The sequence below is a fragment of the Ostrinia nubilalis genome, chromosome 17 (assembly GCF_963855985.1).
Source record: "Ostrinia nubilalis chromosome 17, ilOstNubi1.1, whole genome shotgun sequence".
Classification (NCBI taxonomy): domain Eukaryota; kingdom Metazoa; phylum Arthropoda; class Insecta; order Lepidoptera; family Crambidae; genus Ostrinia; species Ostrinia nubilalis.
Window position 1 is genome coordinate 10,596,825 of NC_087104.1, and position 24,946 is coordinate 10,621,770.

General features: G+C 37.3%; 1 protein-coding gene across 1 annotated transcript in view; it reads left to right on the forward strand.

The window, feature by feature from the left end:
- The window catches only part of LOC135080047 (sodium channel protein 60E-like), a 174,028-nt gene that overhangs the window by 136,944 nt on the left and 12,138 nt on the right, over positions 1-24,946 (forward strand). Inside the window, exons 8-19 of the mRNA XM_063974717.1 lie at positions 17,312-17,424; positions 17,774-18,030; positions 19,049-19,190; positions 20,245-20,379; positions 20,974-21,188; positions 21,261-21,431; positions 22,152-22,345; positions 23,249-23,480; positions 23,593-23,864; positions 23,945-24,189; positions 24,258-24,356; positions 24,444-24,561. Of these exons, the coding sequence (XP_063830787.1) occupies positions 17,312-17,424; positions 17,774-18,030; positions 19,049-19,190; positions 20,245-20,379; positions 20,974-21,188; positions 21,261-21,431; positions 22,152-22,345; positions 23,249-23,480; positions 23,593-23,864; positions 23,945-24,189; positions 24,258-24,356; positions 24,444-24,561 (2,193 nt within the window). The remainder of the gene's footprint in view (positions 1-17,311; positions 17,425-17,773; positions 18,031-19,048; positions 19,191-20,244; positions 20,380-20,973; positions 21,189-21,260; positions 21,432-22,151; positions 22,346-23,248; positions 23,481-23,592; positions 23,865-23,944; positions 24,190-24,257; positions 24,357-24,443; positions 24,562-24,946) is intronic.

Genomic DNA, 24,946 nt, shown 5'->3' on the forward strand with positions numbered 1-24,946 from the left:
ATCTTCTTAGGGCCTCGTTCACCATCTCCGAGTAAGAGCGCTTTCACATTAAGGCGATTTTAGCAGAGCGGGACTAACGCGCGTGTTATGCGAGCTCTATGTATCTCGGTTCTACGAAATGATCGGACGATGTCGTCTAGACGCTGAGCTTGCGTTTGTTGGCGATAAGCAGCCCTGCGCCTGAGCATCGAGCCCGGTTTTACAGCAGTCGAAGACTTGTATTCAATAAGGTTAGTTAGTTAAGTAAAATTGTAATTAAAAATAAATATATTTTTTTCGCAAAAGCTCTCGGCTAGAGCTTAACTGGCGCAGTCGGTAGGACGTGCTGAACTGGACAACTAAAAATCGTGTTCAGTGTCCGTTTCAACGGTTTACAGTGCGAACTATTTTCCCGAAAAGTGACTTTACGTTTTGTGGAAGCTGCGACGCCTTGGGGGTTCACTTCACTCTCATAAGGACTAATTATGGTGAAAGTGTTTGTGTTTGTGATTATACTGTGAGTACGCTTGGTTATTTTTACACAAGTTCATAACTCTCCTTTCCCGAATTCCAAGAATATTGTAATATTGTAAAAATTAATTAATTAAAAATATAGAGTTCACTTTGATTAATAAATAAATAGATAAACATACATAGGATTATCGAAATCCATAATTGTGTTTATTATTATATTTTATCAATTGATTTTTGTGTGTTTTAGCAATTATGGCACAGTTACAACTTTTTGATTTAGCACTTAAAATAGTGCCTGAATATAGTGGAGATGCAAACTCATTGTACAGATTTTTAAATACAGTAGATAACATTTATTTACAATATTTTGATGCCGCAAACAATGATAATTTTCAAAATGTTATTATTATTAATGGAATTATCGGAAAATTGAAGGGAAAAGCTCTCGAAATAATTGACGTTAATGCCGCAAATACATGGCCTGCAATTAAAGCAGTGCTTATTCAAAATTTTTCGGATCAAAGAGACGAAAATTCCTTAAATCGCGACCTTGTAAATTTACATCAGGGTAACGAGAGCCCCCAGCAATTTTACGATAAATGTGTGAATTTATTGACAACTTTGATGAATTACATAAATATTCACAATGACGATCCAAACGTCATTGCATGTAAACGAGATTTTTTCACGGCCCAGGCTTTAAAGACCTTTTTAGCTGGTTTGCGAGAGCCCTTAGGCTCTACGATTCGGGCTATGCGCCCCGAATCTTTACCTAAAGCGTTGCAATTTATTAAAGAGGAAAATAACATCATGTATTTACAGAAACGTTTTCAGCCCCAAAATAATAACAACGTCAATAATAATAATAGACCGCAAAATCAACAAACAAACCAAAATTTCAGACCGAATAATTTTCAAAAATTGCCACTTAATTGGTATCCACAAAAACCAAATAATATGAATTTCAACCAAAACCGTTTACCTTGGAATAATAATCAAAACCAACAGAATTTCAGACAAAATTTTAATCAATACAGACCAAACCAAAATCAGCAAAATAGACAAAACTATTTTTATCAAGACCCGAGACGCACCCCTAGGCCAAAACCAACCCCTATGAGTGGAATTTCGTACCCAAATGCACAAAATAACAACAATAACACACCGAGATTTATTCCAAATCCGAATTATAGACCGCAGCAACTAAATCCACAAAATCCAAATTATTTCAAAAATGTTGGCCACTACCCCGATTTCGTTTTTGAGGAATTAAATCACAACGAAACGAACGATGATTTTACCGACCAAAATTATTATTATTCCGAATGTGACCAAAATAATTTCGAGCCAGAATTTATTCCCGCTCCATGTGATGACATGAACTATTGCGAGGCTGCCTCCGGTTCTCAAACTTCAAATGTTCCTGAGGAACAAAATTTTTGCGAAGTCCCAGACCACAACAACGAAACGTGATACAAGTTAATGTTCATTCGAAAAGACAACTTCCGTATATACAGATAAATAATCCTCCCCTAAAATTACTTATTGACACTGGTTCTAACCAATCATTTTTGTCTCCGGAGGTCATAAAAAAATATTATCCAAATTTTCAATTAAACCACGAACCATTTTCGGTCACAAATGTGCATTGCACTACACACCACAAATATACAATTGATATACCACTTTTTGACGAATTTAACACAAAACAAATGTGTAAATTTTATGCATACAAATTTCACAACGTTTTTGACGGCCTCATTGGCTTAGATTTGTTGGAAAATCTCAAAGCAAGTGTCAACCTTTCAAGTAAATTGTTGATTACAGAATTTGCGAAAAACCCTATCCGTATGATGGATACTGGAGTTCACAACCTTTTTGAGGCGTTAGTCAAAGCTAATAGCACTACCACTGTTAAAATTCCCGTAAATACGGAATCTGGTGAAATTTTCATCCCGGAAAATGTCCTTAATCAGTGCATTATTCCGCCATTAATTACATATTCACAAAAAGGACATGCTTACATTGAGATTAGTAATCCAAGTCGTAATGACATTATCGTCAATTTGACACAACCTTTGAAGTCGGTTCCCCTAGAAAAAAATTTTGATTGTTTTAATATTGAGACACCGATGCCAAAATCATCCAACATAGAATCCCTTCTTCGAACTGACCATATGAACGAAGAGGAAAAGCAAAAAATAGTTAAACTTTGCAAAGACTACAGTGACATTTTTTATTATGAGGATTGCCCTCTCACTTTCACAAATACCATCAAGCATCGAATAAAAACCACTGACGAAATTCCTGTTTACACAAAATCTTATAGATATCCGTTCGTACACAAAGCAGAGGTTCAGTCACAAATAAATAAGATGCTTCAACAAAAAATTATACAACCATCTGAGTCTCCCTGGTCCTCTCCAATCTGGATAGTAGCAAAGAAACCTGATGCATCTGGTCGGCAAAAATGGCGCCTAGTTGTAGACTACAGAAAGCTAAATGAAAAAACAATCTGCGATAGATATCCTATCCCAAATATATCTGACGTATTAGATAAATTAGGTCGTTGTCAATATTTTACCACGCTCGATTTGGCGAGTGGTTTCCATCAAATTGAGATGCACCCCGACGATATACAGAAAACCGCTTTTACAGTGGAAAACGGCCATTTCGAATATTGTCGCATGCCGTTTGGCCTCAAAAATGCGCCTTCAACCTTCCAAAGAGCAATGGAAAATGTTCTGCGGGGGTTGATCAATGATATCTGCGTTGTTTATATGGATGACATAATTGTTTTTGCAACTTCCCTTCAGGAAAGTATTGCCAACACTGAAAAAGTATTCCAGCGACTTAGAGAAGCAAATTTCAAAATTCAGCTAGATAAATCGGAATTTCTCAAACATGAAACCGCTTATTTAGGACACATAGTTACACCAGAAGGTGTCAAACCAAATCCTGATAAGGTCCATGCAATCAAAAATTTCCCCATTCCAAAAACACCGAAAGAAATAAAGTCATTTCTTGGTCTTCTCGGTTATTACCGAAAATTCATTCCCAATTTTTCAAAATTAACAAAACCCCTCACTTCATGCCTAAAAAAAGGTGCCAAAATAAACATTGACGACCCAGTTTACGAAAAAACATTCAAAATTTGCCAGGAAATCCTGATGAATGATCCTATTCTCAGCTACCCAGATTTTGAAAAGGAATTTAACGTCACAACAGACGCTTCTCATTTCGCCATCGGCGCAGTACTTTCGCAAGGCCCTATTGGCTCAGACAAACCAATAGCATTCGCCTCTCGAACGCTCAACGACAACGAAGTCAATTATAGCACAACTGAAAAAGAGTTGCTCGCTATTGTTTGGGCGACAAAATACTTCCGCCCATACCTATTTGGCCGAAAATTTAAAATAGTCACCGACCACAAACCCCTGCAATGGCTCGTGTCCCTAAAGGAGCCCAACTCTCGACTCACGAGATGGAAGCTCAAGTTGGCTGAGTTCGACTATGAGGTTGTATACAAAAAAGGAACTTCTAATACCAACGCGGATGCCCTATCTAGGGTCGTTATTAACAACAATGAGACAGAATCCCATGCTGATCAACCTGAGCCCACAGTTCCACAGAGTCCACGTACTTCAGAAGTTTTAGAAGACATCTTATCTCTTATTGGCAACGTTTCAGAAATTCCCGACGTAGATAATATACAATTGGACCAATTACAGGATGAAACAGTTCACACTAATCAGGAACAGCCAGTTTTAGAAATTCCTATCGCTGAAAAATGCGTCAACACCCATAAAAATCAAATTTTTATTCAATTTGTTTTACACTCACCAGCCAAAGTAGATATTAAAGAGATTTTCCCTGGGAAAAACCGCATAATTGCTCAAATTGGCCTCAATGATTTATCGAAAAACATTATTGATTTATTTAAACATTACATTCGACCTGATATCCAGCATGGCGTTTGGCTTTCAGATTTTAATTACTTACCAGATCTTACCAAAATATTGCAAACAACTTTTAAAAACTCCGCATACGATCTTGTGTTCTGTAAAAACAAATTGCAGGACGTTATTGACACAGATGAGCAGTATCGTATTACAAAAGCTTATCACGAAGGTAAATCTAATCACAGAGGCATAGTAGAAACGGAAAAACAACTTAAAAGGAATTACTATTGGCCAAATATTCCTAAAACAGTAACCGAAATTATAAATAACTGTTCATCTTGTCAAACAAATAAATATGAAAGACATCCCAATAAACAAATGCTCCAATTCACACCGGTCCCTACAAAACCATTCGAAATTATACATGTTGATACTTTCCAAATTAAAGGCCAAAAGTTTCTGACAATTATAGATACATTCTCAAAATATGCTCAAGCATACCCCCTGGATAGCATGACAGGAGTAAGTGTCATTAACTCACTCACGATCTGGATGACTCACCATGGCTTACCTTTAAATATCACCGCTGACCAAGGGACAGAATTTAAAAACCTACCCCTCAAAGAATTTGCCGCATTACACAAAATTAATTTACATTTTACCAGCGTCAATAATCCTCAATCGAATGGAGCTATTGAGAGATTTCATTCGACTATATTAGAACACATTCGACTTTTACAACAAAACCACAAACAGTCCACCATCACTGAGTTGATGCTGTTTGCAGTATTGGCATATAATAATTCAATACATTCCGCCACAGATAAAAAACCTATAGAAATTATTAATGGCCATTTAGATAACCGCGATCCGTTTGACATTCTTTTGGAAAAACAATGTTTACAAAATTACATAAATAAACATAAAGAAATAACAACAACAATGTACGAAAAAATTAACGAACGTCTAAATTCTAAACAAATAAATACTATTAATAAACGTAATGAGACCTTAGAAGCTCCCCTCGAATATGAAGAGGATAAGGCCATTTATTCAAAAAATCCACTTGCTGTCCGCCACAAGGACCAACCGCGATATTTGACTAGGACCGCCGCGAGAGATTTGGGTATTAAAGTTGCAGACGTCAGAGAACAAGAGTACCATAAGCGAAACATACGAAGGCCTCTTAAAATGCAACGTTCTTTGTTACAGGACGACGGCGAGCTACCCGGCACAAGCCGAGGAAGCGAAACTAACGCCGATGACTGATAACCCTGGAATATTGCCATTCAAATTAGGATTATCTAAAGTTAAACAAACTGATCACGTCTTTTTACATCTTATTAATTTAGACAGCATTAGAGACCAAATAATTATCACCAAAAATCAGGCTCTCACCCTAGAGGCTTTGATTAGCGATTTAAATAGGGATTATAAATTTAGATTTGTTATTTTACATCAGTTTATTTCTGATAAACTAACTAGTATCCTCGATAAGTTTAATTTGTTAAGTCGATCTAGATTTAGAAGAGCGCTTATAGATGGACTTGGTACGATTATTCATAGTATTACTGGTAATCTAGACCAGGACGATGCCGTAAGATACGATAAAGCAATAAACATACTTCGGAAAAATCAAAACGAAATTACACACCATGTTAATGAGGCAATTACTTTGAACAATCTCTTTTTGAAAAATTTTAATACAACAATTTCGTCTATTGTTCAGAATCAAAACAAATTATCAACAAAGATTTCGGAAATTTTAAGACAAGTAAACTACTCTGAACAATCTTTTATTGATTTTGTAAAATTGGACAGTTCTTATAAATTATTGGAAATTAACGTAGAAATTATTTTGGAAACCCTGACTGATCTAGAGACAGCCATATCACTGTCTACGAAACATATTGCTTATCGTAACATACTATCGTCCTCAAATGTAGCATATTTTGTATCAGAACTTACTAAACATTACAAGCCTGATCAATTGGTAACGACCGATTTGAAAGAATCTCGTATTTTTTGTAGCTTTTTAGACATAGGCTCTTACTTTAGCGATAATAAGTTGATATTTGTTATAAAAGTACCGATATTCTATATGGATATATTTACATACTATCAATTGTTCCCAATCCCCACATCCAATAATACTATCCTTATTCCTAACAAATCCTACCTGGTTATGAACGAAAATGCGTACCAGTACTTGGAATCACCCTGCATAAGAACAGGAAAATTTCACTACTGCCAAGAAAACACTCTCCTGCAGAGCCCGGAACAAAATCGTAACTGTGTGTACGACCTGATTATATCTCAGAAACTATCGTCGCAATGTCAATATGAACAAGTCAAAATAGAGCAGGAAATATTTGAAAAGATAAATGAAGAATACTACATATTTGTCAGTCCAAACTCTACTAAGCTTCACATACAGTGTGTTCAGGATGAATACATGAAAATTAAAGGAGTATACTTACTACAACTTCCGGAAAACTGCAGTGCATCCAGTGAAAAGCTGAAATTCATAAATTCACATCATACCGTTTACGGAAAACCTATAAAGCTCTATGCGTTCAATTCAGAGGAAGTGAAAATCAGGAACCCCCTTGAGCGACTGAAAATTGAAAATGTGGATTTGAAACAACTTCATAATACTATTGGATTTTTGGAACGAGAGCAGCAAACTTTGAAATTAGAAAACGTAGATATTCAGCCGCATCTATACTGGACCACGCCGCTCTACATAATCTTCATTATAGCAGCTTCATATGTTCTCTACATCAAATGGAGGAAATACATACAGAACAGGGCAGCCGCTGTAACTACAGAAACGGAACGCCCTGTAATTCTACAAACTGAATCCGTTCCTCGGTCTATCTTCAGCAGATAAGCTAAAGAATGGACCTCTATCTCGGCGGGGAGGTGTTATGCGAGCTCTATGTATCTCGGTTCTACGAAATGATCGGACGATGTCGTCTAGACGCTGAGCTTGCGTTTGTTGGCGATAAGCAGCCCTGCGCCTGAGCATCGAGCCCGGTTTTACAGCAGTCGAAGACTTGTATTCAATAAGGTTAGTTAGTTAAGTAAAATTGTAATTAAAAATAAATATATTTTTTTCGCAAAAGCTCTCGGCTAGAGCTTAACTCGCGATAGACGCGCTGCCAATAATTTCATACTGTATTATGACAGCGAGTGGCTTCACATTAAAAAAATGCCGCTGTCGCGCTTATTTAAAAAATAAAAGACTCAATATCTCTGAATTCTTACCTACTTCTTATTTGACTTGCTAAGTAGTGGTAATCAGGAAGTAACTAATTGGAACTTTGCTCGGAGATGGTGGAAGAGGTCCTTACTGTAATGACTGTGCGTACATGTACAGCCAGACCTCCCACTCGGTGGACCGATTACCTGGTTAAAAATAAAGATTGAGAGAATCGCTTGGAATCGGGCAGCGGACTAGTTGTTATGAGAATCAGCTTGATAAAAAGGCAGTGAACTACCTTATGGTTTAAGAGATTGCCTCTCTTGTTCTTCTTTTCTCTTTCGATTTATTACGATTTTGAAAAGGGAAAACCCTATCCGGGGAGTATTGTCGCTGTAGTTCAACATCCTCTTAGTACGGTACAGAGCATAGTGTCAAAAAGTAAAACAGTAACTGCACCTACCTACCTACGAATGTTATTCATTAGCCGTAATTTCACATGTTGTTACAGTCAAAACTACACCAGTATTTGTCCGAAAACTCTCTCCAAGTGGCTCTTATAATTTGATTAACGGCTTGTCTAGATTATACGAGCAATTCCCTCCATAAACTACAAGAGGTCGGTTATTCTGAGCACAGTTCAAATAGTTTGTGCTCTTATAGCCGAGCGCGATTGTGGTTATCTCACAGACCAGCGTGGCTGCCAGCATTTCACAAACTTTTTTAATAAGAACTGTGAATACAAAGTACGAACTCGTATGGAGTATTTACTGATGACGTGAGCTCGTGTGAAAATAGGCCGTGCCTATAAATAGATTTTAGCCGGTGGCTAAATTAAGTTGTACAAAGTAATGCCTACTTAAATCGCGTAGATGAATCAAATGACGTGCTTTTACTAAAAGCCTAAAATGAAGTGTTTATGTAGCGAAGTTGTGTTTGGTTATTATTGTTATACTGCCGTCAAATGTAGAGTCACTAAAACGCTATGCAATATCAATGCAAGCGCAAGGACATAGATAAGTTCTCTATTAATGTCTCTATATTTTGTGTTTACGTCATATTTCTTTCACATTACAAACCTTACATAATACCTACCATAATTAGGTACTACTTATATTTTTGGACTGTGCACTTCTTTTCGGTCGTTCGGCCTGAAAGCCAAAGTGTAGGTACTTATCGTATAAAGAAATTAGCCATAACCAAACCAATTTCTAAAATCTATCCGGTAAGGAAATCTCATTTCTTGTGAGGGGGAGAAATCGGTATTTATGCCATATTACATCGACACAGGTAATAAAACACAAATTGCCTTCCTTATCGAATATGCTCGCTCAATGAGTTCAAAGAAAGAGGATTAGACTTGCATGAGTTTTACAGCTGTAATATTTGGTTTCTTTAGTAGCTTTGAACGTTTAAACTTTTAGCAAGTTTGGAGCTTAATAATAGCTTTGCAGCAAACGTTTTCATTATTAAGATTGGATAATACCTGATAAAAGTTTCCGTTACTGATTTAGTTCTCTATTACCTATCTAAGGATCAAGACAGAACTATTTTCGCAATCAACAACTCATTTACTTAGTCGAGCAAGCAATTCTATGTTATTTGGAAAACTTTTAGATATATCATTTCATTCGACCGATAAAGCGTTGTTATATTTATATGTCCATTTTGTTTACTTTATTTGAACCTATGTTAAACAACACACTCTCAACTTAGGCACAATTTTACTCTAAACAGCTGGTCTAGAAATAAACCTACACCATTTAGTTCTAAATAGCTTGTCTAAAAGTATACCTACATATCATTGTTCCCAACAAATGACCCACAATCCCGTGACAAAACTGACTGACAAAGAGTCCCCCTTATTGTAGCATTATGGCATTCAAGAAAGTTACGTCGGTGATCGAGCCCCATTGATGCCAAACGAGACGTGAAAGATAAAGTCCAGTGGCTGTTTAGGTAGGGTTGTCAATCACAACCCCGAATGGATTAATAATAAACCTCGGCCGTTATTATTAAAAGCTTTAAACTCAATTAAATGCCTTATTCACTTTTTAATACACAACGAGGAAGGTCTTGGCCTGAATCCCACCTAAATTGATGATCAAGCCGAAGGAGCTTCTGTGGTTGAGGATTCCAGGTCTAATTATCTTAATTAATTAAAGCTGTATTACCATCTATCACACGCAAGTTCTACGCAGTATTATTATATTGCAAGTGCTAAATACATATCTGCCTTTATGTCGGTGCATTTCTTTCTTTATTTATTTATCACTTTGCAGAGTCACTTTTACTTGCGCTCTGTCAAAAGTCAATCGAAAATAATTTAAGCTGCGTCACAAAAAGTTACTGCTGAAACGAATGTCGGACGAATTCACCAACTGCGAATATCGGATGACAAGGATTTTAACGAATCAGGGCTCGTGGGAATGCAATCCAGTTTTGCTGGATCCTGCAAAATTTAACTGTCATAAGTAGGTATGTGACACTTATGTGTGTTTAAAAATTCAAAACAAATTCGAACAGATCGGTTCTTCGCACACTGCAAACGGGGCGTTAGTGTGAACATTAATATTTTCTTATTCTTAAAACACGTATGAAGTATAAATGTGATCCTGCAAAAAATAGTTCCAGCAAAAAACGGGACGTATCCGTGGGGAACAAGCCCGCAGACGATGTTTTTTATAGAACCGACGTTCAATCAAAAATTACACCTCCACTGGCAGCTATTTCAGTAAAAATGCAAGCATAAATAAAAGTTCATTTCTCTTGGCTCTTTTAATATCTCTTGGTAACTTTATAACAGAAAGTGCTACCAGACTGGCATAAGCATTTATTCTGCTCTCCGCTTACCTGTCTATAACTTTTACGTAATTAATTTCTTTTAACACTTTTATTTCATAATCCAACTGTAGGTGCAGCTGAAACGTTTACATTGTCTAAGATAGAGTCAGTACGCGACTAAGCGACTATAAGAGATTATTCCGGTGTTTCACTAGTAGGTATGTAGTGTTTTCCTAAAGAAGTTTGCAAAGTATGTAAACAATTTAGACACCATTTTTAACATATTGGTTCCCACATTTTGCGGACTTAAGTAAGAAACTCAGTATGAATCTGATTACATTTTTCTGGAATTAATTGTTACAAGAAACTTTTTGAAAATGATACAGAAGAATTCCCAAGAATTTTCGTCTGCCGTTTCAATTAGTTACATTCATTTGGAATTTATAAAACCTAAAGTGCCCATTACAAAAAGTTAAACGCACGTGTACACTGGTTCTAAATGACAATTTAAGTCGCCCGGCAAGCGAAAGGTCGTGGGTTCAATTCCCGCCTTAGGCAGTTCGATTTTTTCAAGTTATTTATAATTTTTAATCAATACAGTGTTCATCGCACGTTTAACTTTTTGTAATAAGGGGAACAGTTAGGCCCCAGTTTTTTCCACCAGAACCTAGCTACCCAGCTCTGATTGTGTGCAGATTGGAATGCGTCGGGCGTTAACAGTTTCCGTCGCCAGTCGTCTTTGTGCTGCAACTGGGTCGGATGCGACGATCACGTGCCATAGAAAAACCAGTCTGAAAGCGCCTTTATTATACTATTGCTGTTCTGGGATTCCCCGTGAGGAACAAGATGAAGCAGTAAGAAAGAGACACTTATTACAATGGGATAGCAGACATGCAAAGTACATTTTAACAATAGCAAAAGAAAACATGAAGAAACAGACAACAGTAAAGATCCTTTACTCAGGCACAATCACGGTGCCTATTGCAATGGGACCCCTGGCAGCATAATTTATTGTAATAATGATAATGTCGAATAAGATTTCCAAATTATAATGATTTCTTCAAAATAGCCTCCTCTCAGTAGCCTTTTTGCTTCAACGAATCCAATATTGACATTTTCGTTTATTGCTGTAAAATACTATAAATGAAATTGAAGAAACTTTTATACCACAAATCACCGCAAATTAAAAAGAATCACTAATGCCTTGAAATTAGAACCTTTGAATTAAAAAAACACAGCCTTGATTACAGTATCCCTTACAAACTATCCCAACGATTTTAAATTGCTGAAACGGGATCTAGTCCGTTTAAAATCGCCTGTCACCAGATATCCCAGTTAGCGCTCCGATATTGCACGTCGAGGGCCTGAATCATGACTACGGCACCGATATTGCATTTTGGATGTTATTGCACGTCCGCACTTAATTGCTTATGATCGAGTACACGTGTTTTGTAGTTTCGAACTAAATCTAAACAAACCTCAGTTTAACACTAAACAAATAGAGAATAGAATTAGCTTTTCATGGAAAGCATTTTTTCCTAATTTCCCTATGTTTATAGGTATTGTAATACTACTACTAGGTACTGTAATACTGTATAGGCCAGTGATGAGAAGAAGCAGCGTAAGAAACAGTCACTGTTTCTTGTCACTATTTTGTTTTTATAAGTAGAGTCACCCATTGAAATCTTTCTAATTAAAATAAATATGTTCCCACCCTCTGTCTCATAAAATAGCATAAAGCGCCATAAGAACAAGAAGTCTTTATGGTAGTATAATAAATAGACATCTGAACAACCCCGCAAAAGAAACTTGAATTGAAAACCCCACTTCAATAAAGTATTAGAAACAAACATTGAAGTAGATTTAACTGCATAGGATAAATAAATGGACCAAAGTGAAACTCATTTAGGAAGTTGCTCGGTCTGACTGCGACAAGTTACGAGTATTGGATGTCCCAGTAAAGGACGCAGCACACTTATCAACCCGGAAAGGGATCGTAACCGTAGCAACTCGAGACGGTCAGTATTTTTTGTATGAAACTCCATACTGCAACGCACACGTATCCGCACCATTTACATTACGGTGCCTCACCTCGCGTTTGACAGCTCGCGAAAGGCGATAGATATGTATAGTGTATATGTGTTAATCCCTTTCCGAGTTGATAAGTCTGCTGTGACCTTAAAGCGATAAGGTGCGGTTCTCACGAGCTATGATTTATATCTGAGGTCTAGTAGATTTATTTGCGAGATTGTTTACTAGTTTATGTTCGTGGATAAGGACAAAGAAATAAGTCTTACAAGAATTCTAAGTACTTTGCTGATTGCTACAGAAAGAGCATTTTCTTAGTTAAAGAATTAGATAGAAGCTTATCTATAATCTTTATTAATGGATCAGGAGATTCAGAAGACATTATATTTGTATGATATTGTTTAGCTTTATTTAGTTTTGTTTTCAAGCAAGAAATAGCCAGTATTAGAGGCCTTATCAAGACCAGTTTTTTTAATAACTTCCTCAACCCCCGCTTTTGAGCTCTACATAATTTATTGAAATGATCCCATGATCAAGGGTAAAGTAATCCATCATTAGTTGTCTTTTTTTAATTTCCCTCAAAATATTACATAGCAGCTTCATTTCTTCGTCCTTATTATTATTATCTTCGATAAAAGCTATATTACTTTACAAGTATCTTAAAACTGGCACGATCCTTTACATTTTAGATAAAGCCCGTACTCTTTCCCACTATTGTTTTCGGGAAGTGTTTAAATTTTTATATGGAAACGCGAACTTGGATATAGCGTTCAAAATATTGAGTTTTATAAGCTCAAATATAGTCGCCATATTATACAAGTAAACAATATTAATCTCAAAATACTTTAGCAGGTTAAAACATTTTTCAAGCATGATAAAGTTTATGTGGACTGTTGTAAAATGCACGACAATATCTAGTTAATTAATTAGTGTCTGATAAAAAGACATTACGTTAAATAAAGAACAATAATATAGTACAATAAGAATAAGAATATTTTTATTGATGTAATACACTGTAACATTTTATGTAACATTTTATATTGATACCCTGGCTCCTACAATATGTAGGTACTATAGTACAATGTAATAAAATTAGTAGGTACTAAGACTATAAATATTTTTAGAAAAGTAACAATAATCCCACATCTGAACAAAGCATAGTTTTATTACTCGTATTTAAGAGTTAAGAAAGGACAAAGAAACAAAATGGACCACAGAAGACAATTCCAGCTTAACAAACCCGCGGCCCCTAAAAACATTCACTCCTTTCTGTTGGGGCAGTCATTTATAAAGAGTTCTTTCCGTGACATTACGCCGGTTAAGCGTATCGTTTTAACGCTCCAAGTGCCCCGGCGGTATCCGCCCGACTTTAACTATTTATTTAGCGCTGTAGCTAGTGACTTTTCATTAAGATTTTCTAGAACCGCTTAACTTAATCCTTATCCGAGATACTGACCACAGCTGTGAAGAATAAGCTGTCAACTTATACCTTTGTGTTAATTGTTAGTATTGTAAGTATTACCTAAAAAGTGTTTTTTTTTTTCTTTGTGTGTTTTTGTGATTTGCACATAAGTTGAGGTACTTATAGTTTTCCTATTGTTCGGTAAAATATAATTTTCAGGTAGTTAAATAAAATTAGATCACGATATAATTAAAACTGTTCTTTGAAAGGCAAACTTTTCAAGTAAATGCACTCCTTACAGCTCTAAAGAGACTTCTGGAGAGAATTTGAAGCAGTGTTGCACTGTTTTGTTTTATTTGTGTAGCTCATGCTTCATGAATAAAACAAAAGTGCCAAACATAATACTTACTCTACTTTCCCGGCAAGAAGTCCAATTCAAAAGTTAGCATTAAATGAGTAGCTTTGTGTGATGGACGCGGGCATAGATAAAGTCAATCCTATTACGAATAAAGCTATTTTACCGTTCAATTGATTTAACCCCAAATCCAGCTGTTTCTCGTTTACTAAAATCCGCTGTGATTCAAACCCCATACATTTCCCAGATTCGAGCGTCAACTAATTGGACCAACCAGTAACAGATATTAGATAATGTCCAGAGAATATCTACAGTTTGGACAAACATATTTCCAACAAAACCAATGTGCACAGCTCATTTTGTATTTTAGGCAATTACGATTTAAATAACACTCAACTTGATCAACCAGTTGGACAAAGAAACGACCAATGTCTAATGTCCCATTCACAGTTAAAGAACAAGTCCTTAACTGTAATCCCTACTTTCGGAATATACCTACAGATTGACTTATCAAAATGTAAAGGAAAATCATATGAAAATTCCAATAAAAAATCTTATTCCACAACATTTTCTGCTGCCAACAAAGCATGACGCAAAATGTCCGGTTCATTTGCTAATCATATTTGTTTCAATAAATAAATAAATTGCCCGGAATCAGAGCGAGACCATCCCGTGGGAGTTCGGGTCACCCTTTATGACATTGGTTCCCAAACTTATTTGAGACGCGCCCCCTTTCGACCATACAAAAAATTCCGCGCCCCCCTCCTCCAGTCAAGGTTATGTATTGGGTTGGTCGTATCGAGCAGTCTGGAATGCATTCTCTCAGCGGTTGCAGGTTTTTTAAACTTAAGTATACAGATGGCCCCCTTTTAAAGGTTTTGCCCCTCCCCTGGGGGGCGCCAAACCCCCCACTTTGGGAACCAATGCTTTACGGCAATATGGCTGAATACACAGCAACTTCTGTTCATTTATATCCGAGGAAATATTTAGACAAAACAATTGGGGACAAAGGAAAGCAACGACGCGTTGACACAACCTTTTTGGCATTTAGAGCTTAGTTGTTTATGATTCTAAAAGCAAATTGTTTTTCATGTCCTTCTAAAGGGTTAAGGTTAATTATTCCTTTCATCCCCTCTTTAATTAGATCCAAATGTTCAAAACACGATGACAAATTAATCGTCACAATCTTCTTATTCTATCGACTCTACAATTTTTATCCTCTTAATTATATTATCATCCTCTCAGATGAGAATCTTGTATTCATGTTCCGTCTTAATTAAGAATTTGCAGTCGATTTCATCATGAAAGAATTCCTGTCAATAGTTGGTAAATTAAATATTAATATGTACTTAATTTCCATTCTTCAGACTATGTATCTGCATCTCTCCATTTGGCAACAGCATAACTTCCATCTGTGATAGACTTATCAAAATCACCACAATACCGATCGATTAATTGGACTTATCCCTTAGTAACCAATATAACATTTTCACCGCTTCACTTAACGACTGGCACATCACCTTTATCGGGACACAAAAAACCCTTTGTGGCATGCTCATTAACGATGGCAAATTTCAGATTTATCTTAACAATGTTGACCTTATTCCGGCAGTGTTAACACGTACCTACATTTGCATGATAATGGTGTTTGTAGCAGTTTAGCATACCGGAGGCTTTGCCTCGCCACCGCAGAATGCTCGGAAGCGACTAAAGCTTTTTGGGGAACATGTGGTAGTGCAGATGCAGTGAGATTTTTCTCCTATTCATTGATACCAAAACAGTCTAGTCTTTACATTTACTCCTAGTTAAATTTTACATTATATTTATATTATATTAATTAACACTTCTTCTTCATTTCTTCATGAATCTTACCGAGCTTTTGTTTAGACATCAGAATCATTTGCTTTACAAAGGTATTAACTATCCAAGTGGTAAATTATTTTAATGATTACCTAATTTATTTATGAATTTATTGACTAATCTATCGAGAAATGAAGGCGGGTAAAATGAACTCACATATTTACTTAACTGAAACTTTTATTTGTGAGGTAAAAGAAAAGGTCATCAAAAAGTGACTTAATTTAAATTAACACGAACATGAATATAATATCATCAACGTACAAGAGTTCAAGAGTACAAACTAATTATTGCTGACGGATCCATCATAACAACGTTGACCTAATTGCAAGCAAAGTGTCAACACGCATTTGCATGGTAATTATGTTTATGCCACGGAGTTTAGCATAGCGGGGCTAGGGTTCCCAGCTTTAGCCGGACATGTTTGGCTTTTTAAGGCCCAGTTTTTTGATTCATGGTTAAAATAACAAATTGTTAAATTTTGCTACTAATGGTTAAATATTAACAAACTGTTAACTGATAGTTAAAAAATGTAACTAAAAGTCAAGCTAACCATTGTTCGAAAAACATTTTTTTCTGATATTTAACCACTTGTCATTTGACATCTGTCAAATTTGACTATTGGTTATTTTAACTACGAATCAAAAAACCGGGCCTAAGGACTAGTCCGGCCAAATATTCGCTTGTCCGGCCTGTCCGGCTTTTGTTATGCTTTTTTAAGTGGCTGTCGAAAGTCGAGACACGTAATAATATTGAGCACACCTGCCCATATCAGGATGTTAGGCTAAGGCTTTTAGGGTAAAAATTAAATGTCTGGCCAAAATAAACACCGAGTCCTCCGGCTTTTGTGTTTTTTAACCTGGCAACCCTAAACGGGGCATAGCATTCCGTGGCACAACGTCGGATGTCGAGCTATGGAAGGGAAAGTCCACATACCATATTAGATAGAACTTGTGTAACATAATGAATTCCATCGCTTCACAAACATCTTTGAGAGGGTTTCCTTGCAGGATAACCTTAATAAACATATTTAAACAATGTGCATTCTTGCATATACCGCAGTTTCTGGTTTTAATCCTGGTATCCAAGTTGCATCATCTTAACTTTAACAGTGCCTAACTGTAACTTTAACCGTTGTTTTGTATGGAGTTTGACAAACTTGACGTTAGTTAAAGTAAAGTAATACAACCCGGGTTAAAGTTGCGGCCTCTCACAACCTTAATCAGGTCAACGGTCCAACGGGTGGAAGATCTACCCACGCTGATAAAAAAGTTCTGATTTTGATTAGAAAGATCCTATTTTATACTAATGATCCTTTTTTTCAGGGCGAGATCTCGTTCCCGCTCGCGGTCGGTGACCCCGAGCGCGTCGCCCCCCCTCCCGGCGCTCCCCCCGCCGCCCCCGCCGCCCCACACCCTTCACCCGGACAATGCCTTAGGTAACGCATCCTGTCTGACGCATGCATATTATAGTAGAGTGACAGATATACGCCTGTCTACTATTGTCAGAGATGTAGAGGGAAACGATACATGGAAGTTGGACTTCGATGCTCGAAACAAATTGTTGAAGGAAAGTGATTTTATTTTTTTTAGAAGGATATTTAGACGATACAGTTTGAGAATTCATTGGCAGGCATCTAAAGACATTAATGCTTCTTAAGTAATGCACAAAAATTTCGAGCTGCATCTAAAACTAAAAAAAAATCGAGATACTGGGCAAGCTATATTTGGGATGTGTTTAACTGCCCCAAAAAAAAAGACCTATATACTAATACATCGTTTTAACAGGACGCGGTGCACTAAGCGCAGCTGGCCGTCAGCTAAGCGACCACAGCAACAACCGAGAATCCTCACTGGATGACTCCGGCGTGGTAGACGACCACGACGACGGCGAGCACACGTCGGATGACCAAGCCCCGCACCCACATCCTCGCAGGGTGCATCTACTGCCGGTGCCGACGGCACCGCCGTTGGAGCACCCGCCTACACCCATGCCCATGCCCATGCCTATGCCCATGCCTATGCCCATGCCGCAAATACAGCAGGTGAGCTTACACGAACAGTCTAGGCTATAGACACACGTTTGATGACTCTAGTCTGATGTGACGTAAGCGAGCACACGTCGGATGACTAGCCCCCGCACCTCGCAGGGTGCATCTATTGCTGATGCCGACGGCGCCGCCGAAAATCACCCATACTTATATGCCTGTGCCGCAGATTCAGCAGGTGAGCTACGAATAGCCTAGGCTACACATAAACGGCTAGTAGACTAGAGCAGTGCTTTTCAACCTGTGGGTCGCGATCCACCAGGGGGTCGCGAAGCCTCTATAAGGGAGGTTGCGAGAGATCGTAAAAATCACCTCAGTAAAAAACATTACCTGACGACAACCTGATAAAGGTAGCAGGAAGGCGCTGGATGCAGGCCGCTACCAACCGTGCGATGTGGAAGTCATTTGGGGAGGCCTATGTTCAGCAGTGGACGTCCTGTGGCTGAAATGATGATGATGATGAAAAAAACATCAGTTATAATGACAGATTTATCCGAAATCTAACTATGAAAATGCATTAAAATGTTGTATGGATTGAAGTATTCGGTCCCTACAAACATCTTTGTAACATTATAAAATGCATGAAAAAAAGCAAACGGTCGGGGGGTCGCCAAGTCGTGTCATGAAAAAGGTTGAAAAACACTGTACTAGAGTCAATAGTCATAGTCATAGTCATAAATGTTTATTGCATCATGTTGGTACATTTGGATCTTAAATAATAATACAGAGTCAATGAACAGGCTGCGAAGAGCACACGTTATTAGATATGGGTACGACCAGACTCTAATACAAATTGGGTGGAGGACTCGCCCATGCTCATGCCACAGATACAGCAGGTGAGCTCGAATATCCTAGGGTACAGACAGACACATAGTTGATAGGCTGATCAGCGACTAACGGTGAACACACGTCCAATGACCAGGGTCCAATCCTTTCCCAGGAGGATACAAATTTCCATAAATTCAGTTAGTAAACCATAACATTCATAAGTGACAAGAAAAAAACATGTTTACAGGAAAGACCAAAGCTCGAGCCAAAACAAAAACACCCGAAAAAAGTGGAAAAGCAGCTGGACAAATCGAAGAAATCAGAAAAAGGCAGCATCCAGGAGAAGTATCCACTGAATCCAGACTACCTCAACCAGATCGTAGTGCTAGGTAAAATTAAACTTGATTCAAATCTGCACCGCTTCAGAACCCCGAATTCGTTTAATACCACCAACAAACAACAACAAGGGACGAAATAAATATTAATTTCAATAAATTTGCTCTACAATTGGTGGTATTATTCTAAATTATTCCTTTGATTGGCACGGCTTCAACACTAAAAAGCACGAAACAACGAACACTGGTTAAACGATGCTACCACTATCAAAGAATGACTGCTTTTGCCGACACAAGAGCCTGTCGTTAGGTATCTACGATCAAATACATCATCAAGGCATTGGGCAAAAAACACTCAAAATCTTCAGTTTTCAAATATCGTAGATTAGCATTTAAATTATCGACATTGGCTATTGTTATTGCATGTTAACCTTCTATTTCTTAAAATTTACCGACAATCTAAATCAACTTTTAGGATTCTATTCTATTGTCAGATTTCCGAGCTTGCACTCTTTGCAATTTTTCTACCTTTCTAAATTTAGATACCGTGTATTATACATCTTTCGGAATACATTTCTAAATTACGATGTAGTTCCTTTTTCTTCTAAAATTCTAACTTATTCACTCTGTTTCAATTCGCATTTGCAAACAGATGATTTACTTTGGATTTCTGAAGCATTATGTAAGGGTTCTTCAAAATTCTTACCTAATTCTGAAATAGCTGTGTTTCTTTTAAGTTTTTCTGTTTTACATAACAGCAAAACTTAACGGCATCACAATTAATATCTTTGGTAGCTTAATGAATTTTCTCTAAAAACTTTTCAACAATGTTCAAGAAGCTACCAAGATTGTACCTAGATACTGCAATTACATTTTGCAAAAAAAAAAAACAAATTGTTCTGCTCTCGTCATTGAATTTACCAATACTTTGTTTTGAATTTTTAAAGTTACATTTTTTTAAGTTCTATCGGGTTTTTAAAGAGTAATGGTAGATTCAACTGGCCGGTAACATTCACTAGTAGCTTCACTTCTCAGTGAGGTGACACCTCATTGGGCATTTGAAACAACACTGTTGCAATCTCGCTTCTACCCTCATTAATATCGTCAGGGGCGGACTGGCCATACAAGCGCGCGCCCGACCTCCCGCAAGCGGAGACGACGAAAATTAATGAGCTCAGTTTATTGGCAGCCACGCACAAATCTCATATGGGCAATTACGAGCAAAATTGCACTTACTTCACAGGTTAGTAAACACTGACGCCAACGCTTCTACCCCCCAGTCCACCCCTGTTCCCCACAGGAAGACTGCAGGGTGACATTGCGATTGGTTCTCGCTGTCGTCTCGTCGCATTTCAAGGAATCGCATTCAAGTCTATTAGATTAGCAACAAACACACAATTGTATCCTCACTTAATACACTAATTAAACTTCTATGCGATTCAGTCAATGGGAACACTAAATTGATACAATTCGGAATACTACCTGCAAAATGCACCTCACATGAGCGTTTCAAAATTTTATCATTGGCATTTCAAAATTATTTAAAACCGTGCATTTTCCTGCGTACTTTCTAGCCTCCTGTTTTCCGCTTTTGACTGCATGAATAAGTAATGTTTAGTAATTTAACTTTAACAATTACAGTTACATACAATTGTTTGTTACGATATTGCAAACATGGGCTTTGCATTCGAAGAATTTGAATATGCTTCACTATGCTTTTGCTCTTTTGGAACTGATCTTTCTTTGGTACTTTCTTTCTTCTGTTATCGATGTGATGTTTCTGTTATATTTACTTGTAGTTCTGCCTTAGTTCAAAACTTGTTTAATTTGACCGCAGATGAGCTTGTGGATCGAAACTGTGAATGCTGCGTAACATGCTGCATAGACTATGAAGGCTGGCTCCAATTCCAGAACTGTTTGTATGGGATTGTGAAGGATCCACTCTTCGAGTTGTTCATAACAACCTGTATAGTCCTCAATACACTTTTCCTTGCCTTAGAGCATCATGGGATGAGTGAGAATGTTAGACAAGCATTAGATATAGGAAATAAGGTAGGCTTGCAACCAATTACAACTAAATTGAATGCAATTCTGTATCAGAAATTAACTGTTTAATTCTTTCAGGTGTTCACATCTATATTTACATTAGAATGTATAATGAAAGTGATGGCGATGAGCAAAGACTTTTTTGCTTGCGGGTGGAATATATTCGATTTGATAATAGTATCAGCCAGCCTTTTAGATCTCATATTTGAGCTCGTGGATGGCCTATCTGTGTTACGGGGCCTTCGTTTGGTGAGTATTGACGACCTTTATCACTACAATAATGAGCTGGTGGATGGTCTGTCGGTGTTACGAGGCCTTCGCTTGGTGAGTACACTTGACGACACAAGAGCGGCCATACACGGGCAGCTCACAAAGTTTATCATTAAACGCCATAAATGGATGGACACTTAATTTTCCTGACCTGTCACGTATCTAAAATACTTGATCTGATTGCACTACGCACGTATTATTACAGCATGAACTGATACCTCGTCATGGCTAGTATTCCAAGACAAATTACTTAACCCAAGTTCTTAACATGAGTCTTGTTTGGAAGGTAATTTGCATGTGTGTGTAGTTAGTTATTTTTACCTCAAGAAGTAGAATATTATATCCTGTACGAGAACTCAGTTTTAAAAATTTGTTTATCTGGAATACTAGGCGTGACCGACTCCATACTTTGGGTGGTTGATGACTGCAAGCTGCCTGTGTATCGTCGTTGTTATATTGCTGCAGTAGTAGGTATTAAAATAATATAATAGATTTTTGACCCTTCTATCTCCATCTTCGAGGACTTCTAGAGTCTTTGGTTTGACCCTAGAATGGGGCATAGTTTGCTTGATCGTAGCGACAGCTTAATTTCAATCCCCGAAAAGTCTAATGGTATGTTGTTTTTTACTATTTTATTTTGCATTAGATGTCAAATTTACTTTTGTATTACTTTCTATAATAAGCGTCACTTTGTTTCAGTTACGAGTGTTAAAGTTAGCTCAGTCATGGACTACAATGAAAGTGTTGTTGAGTATTATAATATCGACAATAGGTGCTCTCGGTAATTTGACGTTCGTTTTAGTGATAGTTATATACATATTCGCTGTGATCGGCATGCAGTTGTTCTCCAAGTCCTACACGCCGGACAAGTTTGAGCCGGACCCTGTGCCCAGGTGAGCAACATTTAAATATTTGATTTAATATCACTACTTGAATTCACTGTAACTTTACTAAGGATTCACGCACATTTAAAATAAGATTATATTTTTCCCGACACCTTATACTATCGATAAAATATGATAGCTTTGAACTTGGACATCCTATTTTCTAGAATCGTTCCCAAAGTAAACCTAAATATCTCACTTTATTATTCCCCTCTCAAGAATACGCAAATCATGTGGGCAACTTATCGTACAGCTGTGAAATTTTTCATTTGATTTTATTATGAGAGAACGCCCACACAGCCAAGTTCCTTGCAAAGTTGCGGGACGAAACCTAATATAAAGACATAAAACGATGCTCGAGATAAATGTCCATATTTCCATCTAAGTGCCGGCAACTTTCGCAAAACATTTTAGTTTGTGAACTCCGAACAACTCGAAGACTTGCTTTAATTTTAACGACTTTCTTATCTAAATTGGCATAACTTCTCATCCAAGTTGACGACCTAATGGCACGTTGACGGGATGATTCGGAAAAATATACCGAACATCTCTAGTTCGGTTAAAATTGTATTTGTGTAGATTTAAGTACATTTCGCAATGAATTAGATATTAATTTCTGTTCATTCTTGTGTCCTACTAACATCGCATGAGATAACTCTTATTACCGACTCTTATCATCTAGCTAGGTATTTGTTAGTTCTAAACTTCTAATCATTAACGGATATTTTTCCAGTCGTGCCTTTGAAATGTTATGTTTCCTCGCACTAATCATATCGTAATATTTTGCTTGCTCCACAATCTATTTGCAATCATATTCATAATCCGGGAATGCGTAGAAACTTGAACTACTCGTATGTTTAAATAGATGAATGCATATAACTTACCCTTTATAAACTTCTTCTCGGTGACAAGATGGAATTTCAACGACTTCTTCCACTCGTTCATGATGATATTCCGGATTCTATGCGGAGAGTGGATCGAGCCTCTCTGGGACTGCATGAGGGCGGAGCAGGCTAGCGGCGCCGAAAGCTGCTTCTTCATCTTCTTGCCTGCACTCGTTATGGGGAACTTCATGGTGCTCAACCTCTTCCTTGCCTTGCTGCTCAATAGCTTTAACAGTGAGGAACTTAAGAATAAGAAAGAGGTAAACGTGATGCTTGATGATTTTTTATGTTTCACTAATTTCCGATTCTCTTGTCACGTGTTAAATCAGTAGTTCGAGAGTGGAAAACTAAATTACGTTATTTTGGTTTCAGGAAGTAGGCGAAGATTCAAAATTAGCTAAAAGTTTCGATAGAATACGTTCGATAGTAAGAAAAAAAGGTTTCCTTATATCGAGAAGTAAAGAGACTGAAAAAAAATCTAAATTAGAAGAGCTAGTTAATGAATATATGACACAACAACGCACCATAAAAGAGCAAAAGCCGTCAATACCGAGCGAGCAGAGGTTCTCATCTTCAATACAGGAGACGATACTTTTTCCGCACGATAATATTTACAGTCACAGTTATCAAGAAGCATTAAATAGGTAATGTGATTTTTATTTTTCGCTTTGATGTACAACGAACGATGTTTTCCTAAAGTACCAACCTAACATTAAAATTGCAGGCCAGTATCAGTAGGATCAGATTTTGCATTCCCCCCTATCTACCAGAGCGGGAATAACTTTAACCACGGAAGCCAAGAAACTTTGAAAGACGTGCGTGACTTGGCGGCCGAACATAAAATTACAAGTATTAGGGAAGATTCCAAAGAAAACTTAGAGGACACGTCATCCATCGAGCAAGTTGCAGCACAAAAATTACTAAACCAAATGTCTTCTGGATATCACACGCAGCCATCTGATTCGAGAGGTGAATAAAATATAGATAATCCGCCAGATAATCCGTTTGAACATACTATATTTTAATATTAATTTCAGAGGATAACGAAAATTACGAAATGGCTCAGTTATCGAGTAAAACCACTCCAGAGAAAAGCAGAAGACGTGAGGGAGGGCGGGAGACACCAATCACATTATGTAAGGACAATGGGAACAAACCTGATGAAGAAGAAATGAAACATCCGTGGCAAACTTTAGTCTCATATGTAGATGAATTAACCGTAGGTGGAAGGAAAAACTCCAAGGGCCAATACGTTGATGCAATGGGGAACTTTCCGGGATTTGGGAAACAGAAGGAGCCGAAAGTACCGCAGGACTGTTATCCTCGCCAGTGTTACGACACGTATGTTTTCATATTTTTTGCATCAAACTTATTACCTACTCATTATCTCAACCATTTTGGCATGGATCATGTCTATCTGCATCATTTGGCATGGCTCCATAATCTTTGCATAGTAATCTGAATTTACCTGAACCGAATAATATTCCTTTGTAATGGATGCTTAATTTATCAGATTTGTGAAACATTCTGCCAATCTTCCTCTATACTTTCCATTATAAATCCATACTAACAGCATTAGTTAGAAAGTATTTTTGAGAATTTAAAACTTTAATTAAACTGTTTAATGTAGAAACTTGATGGCATCTCCAAATCAATCCACCGGGTCACAAAGGAGGGTAATAAATTGTGTTAATTTGTTGCTGCGTTTCAAGTGCATTCCATTTCT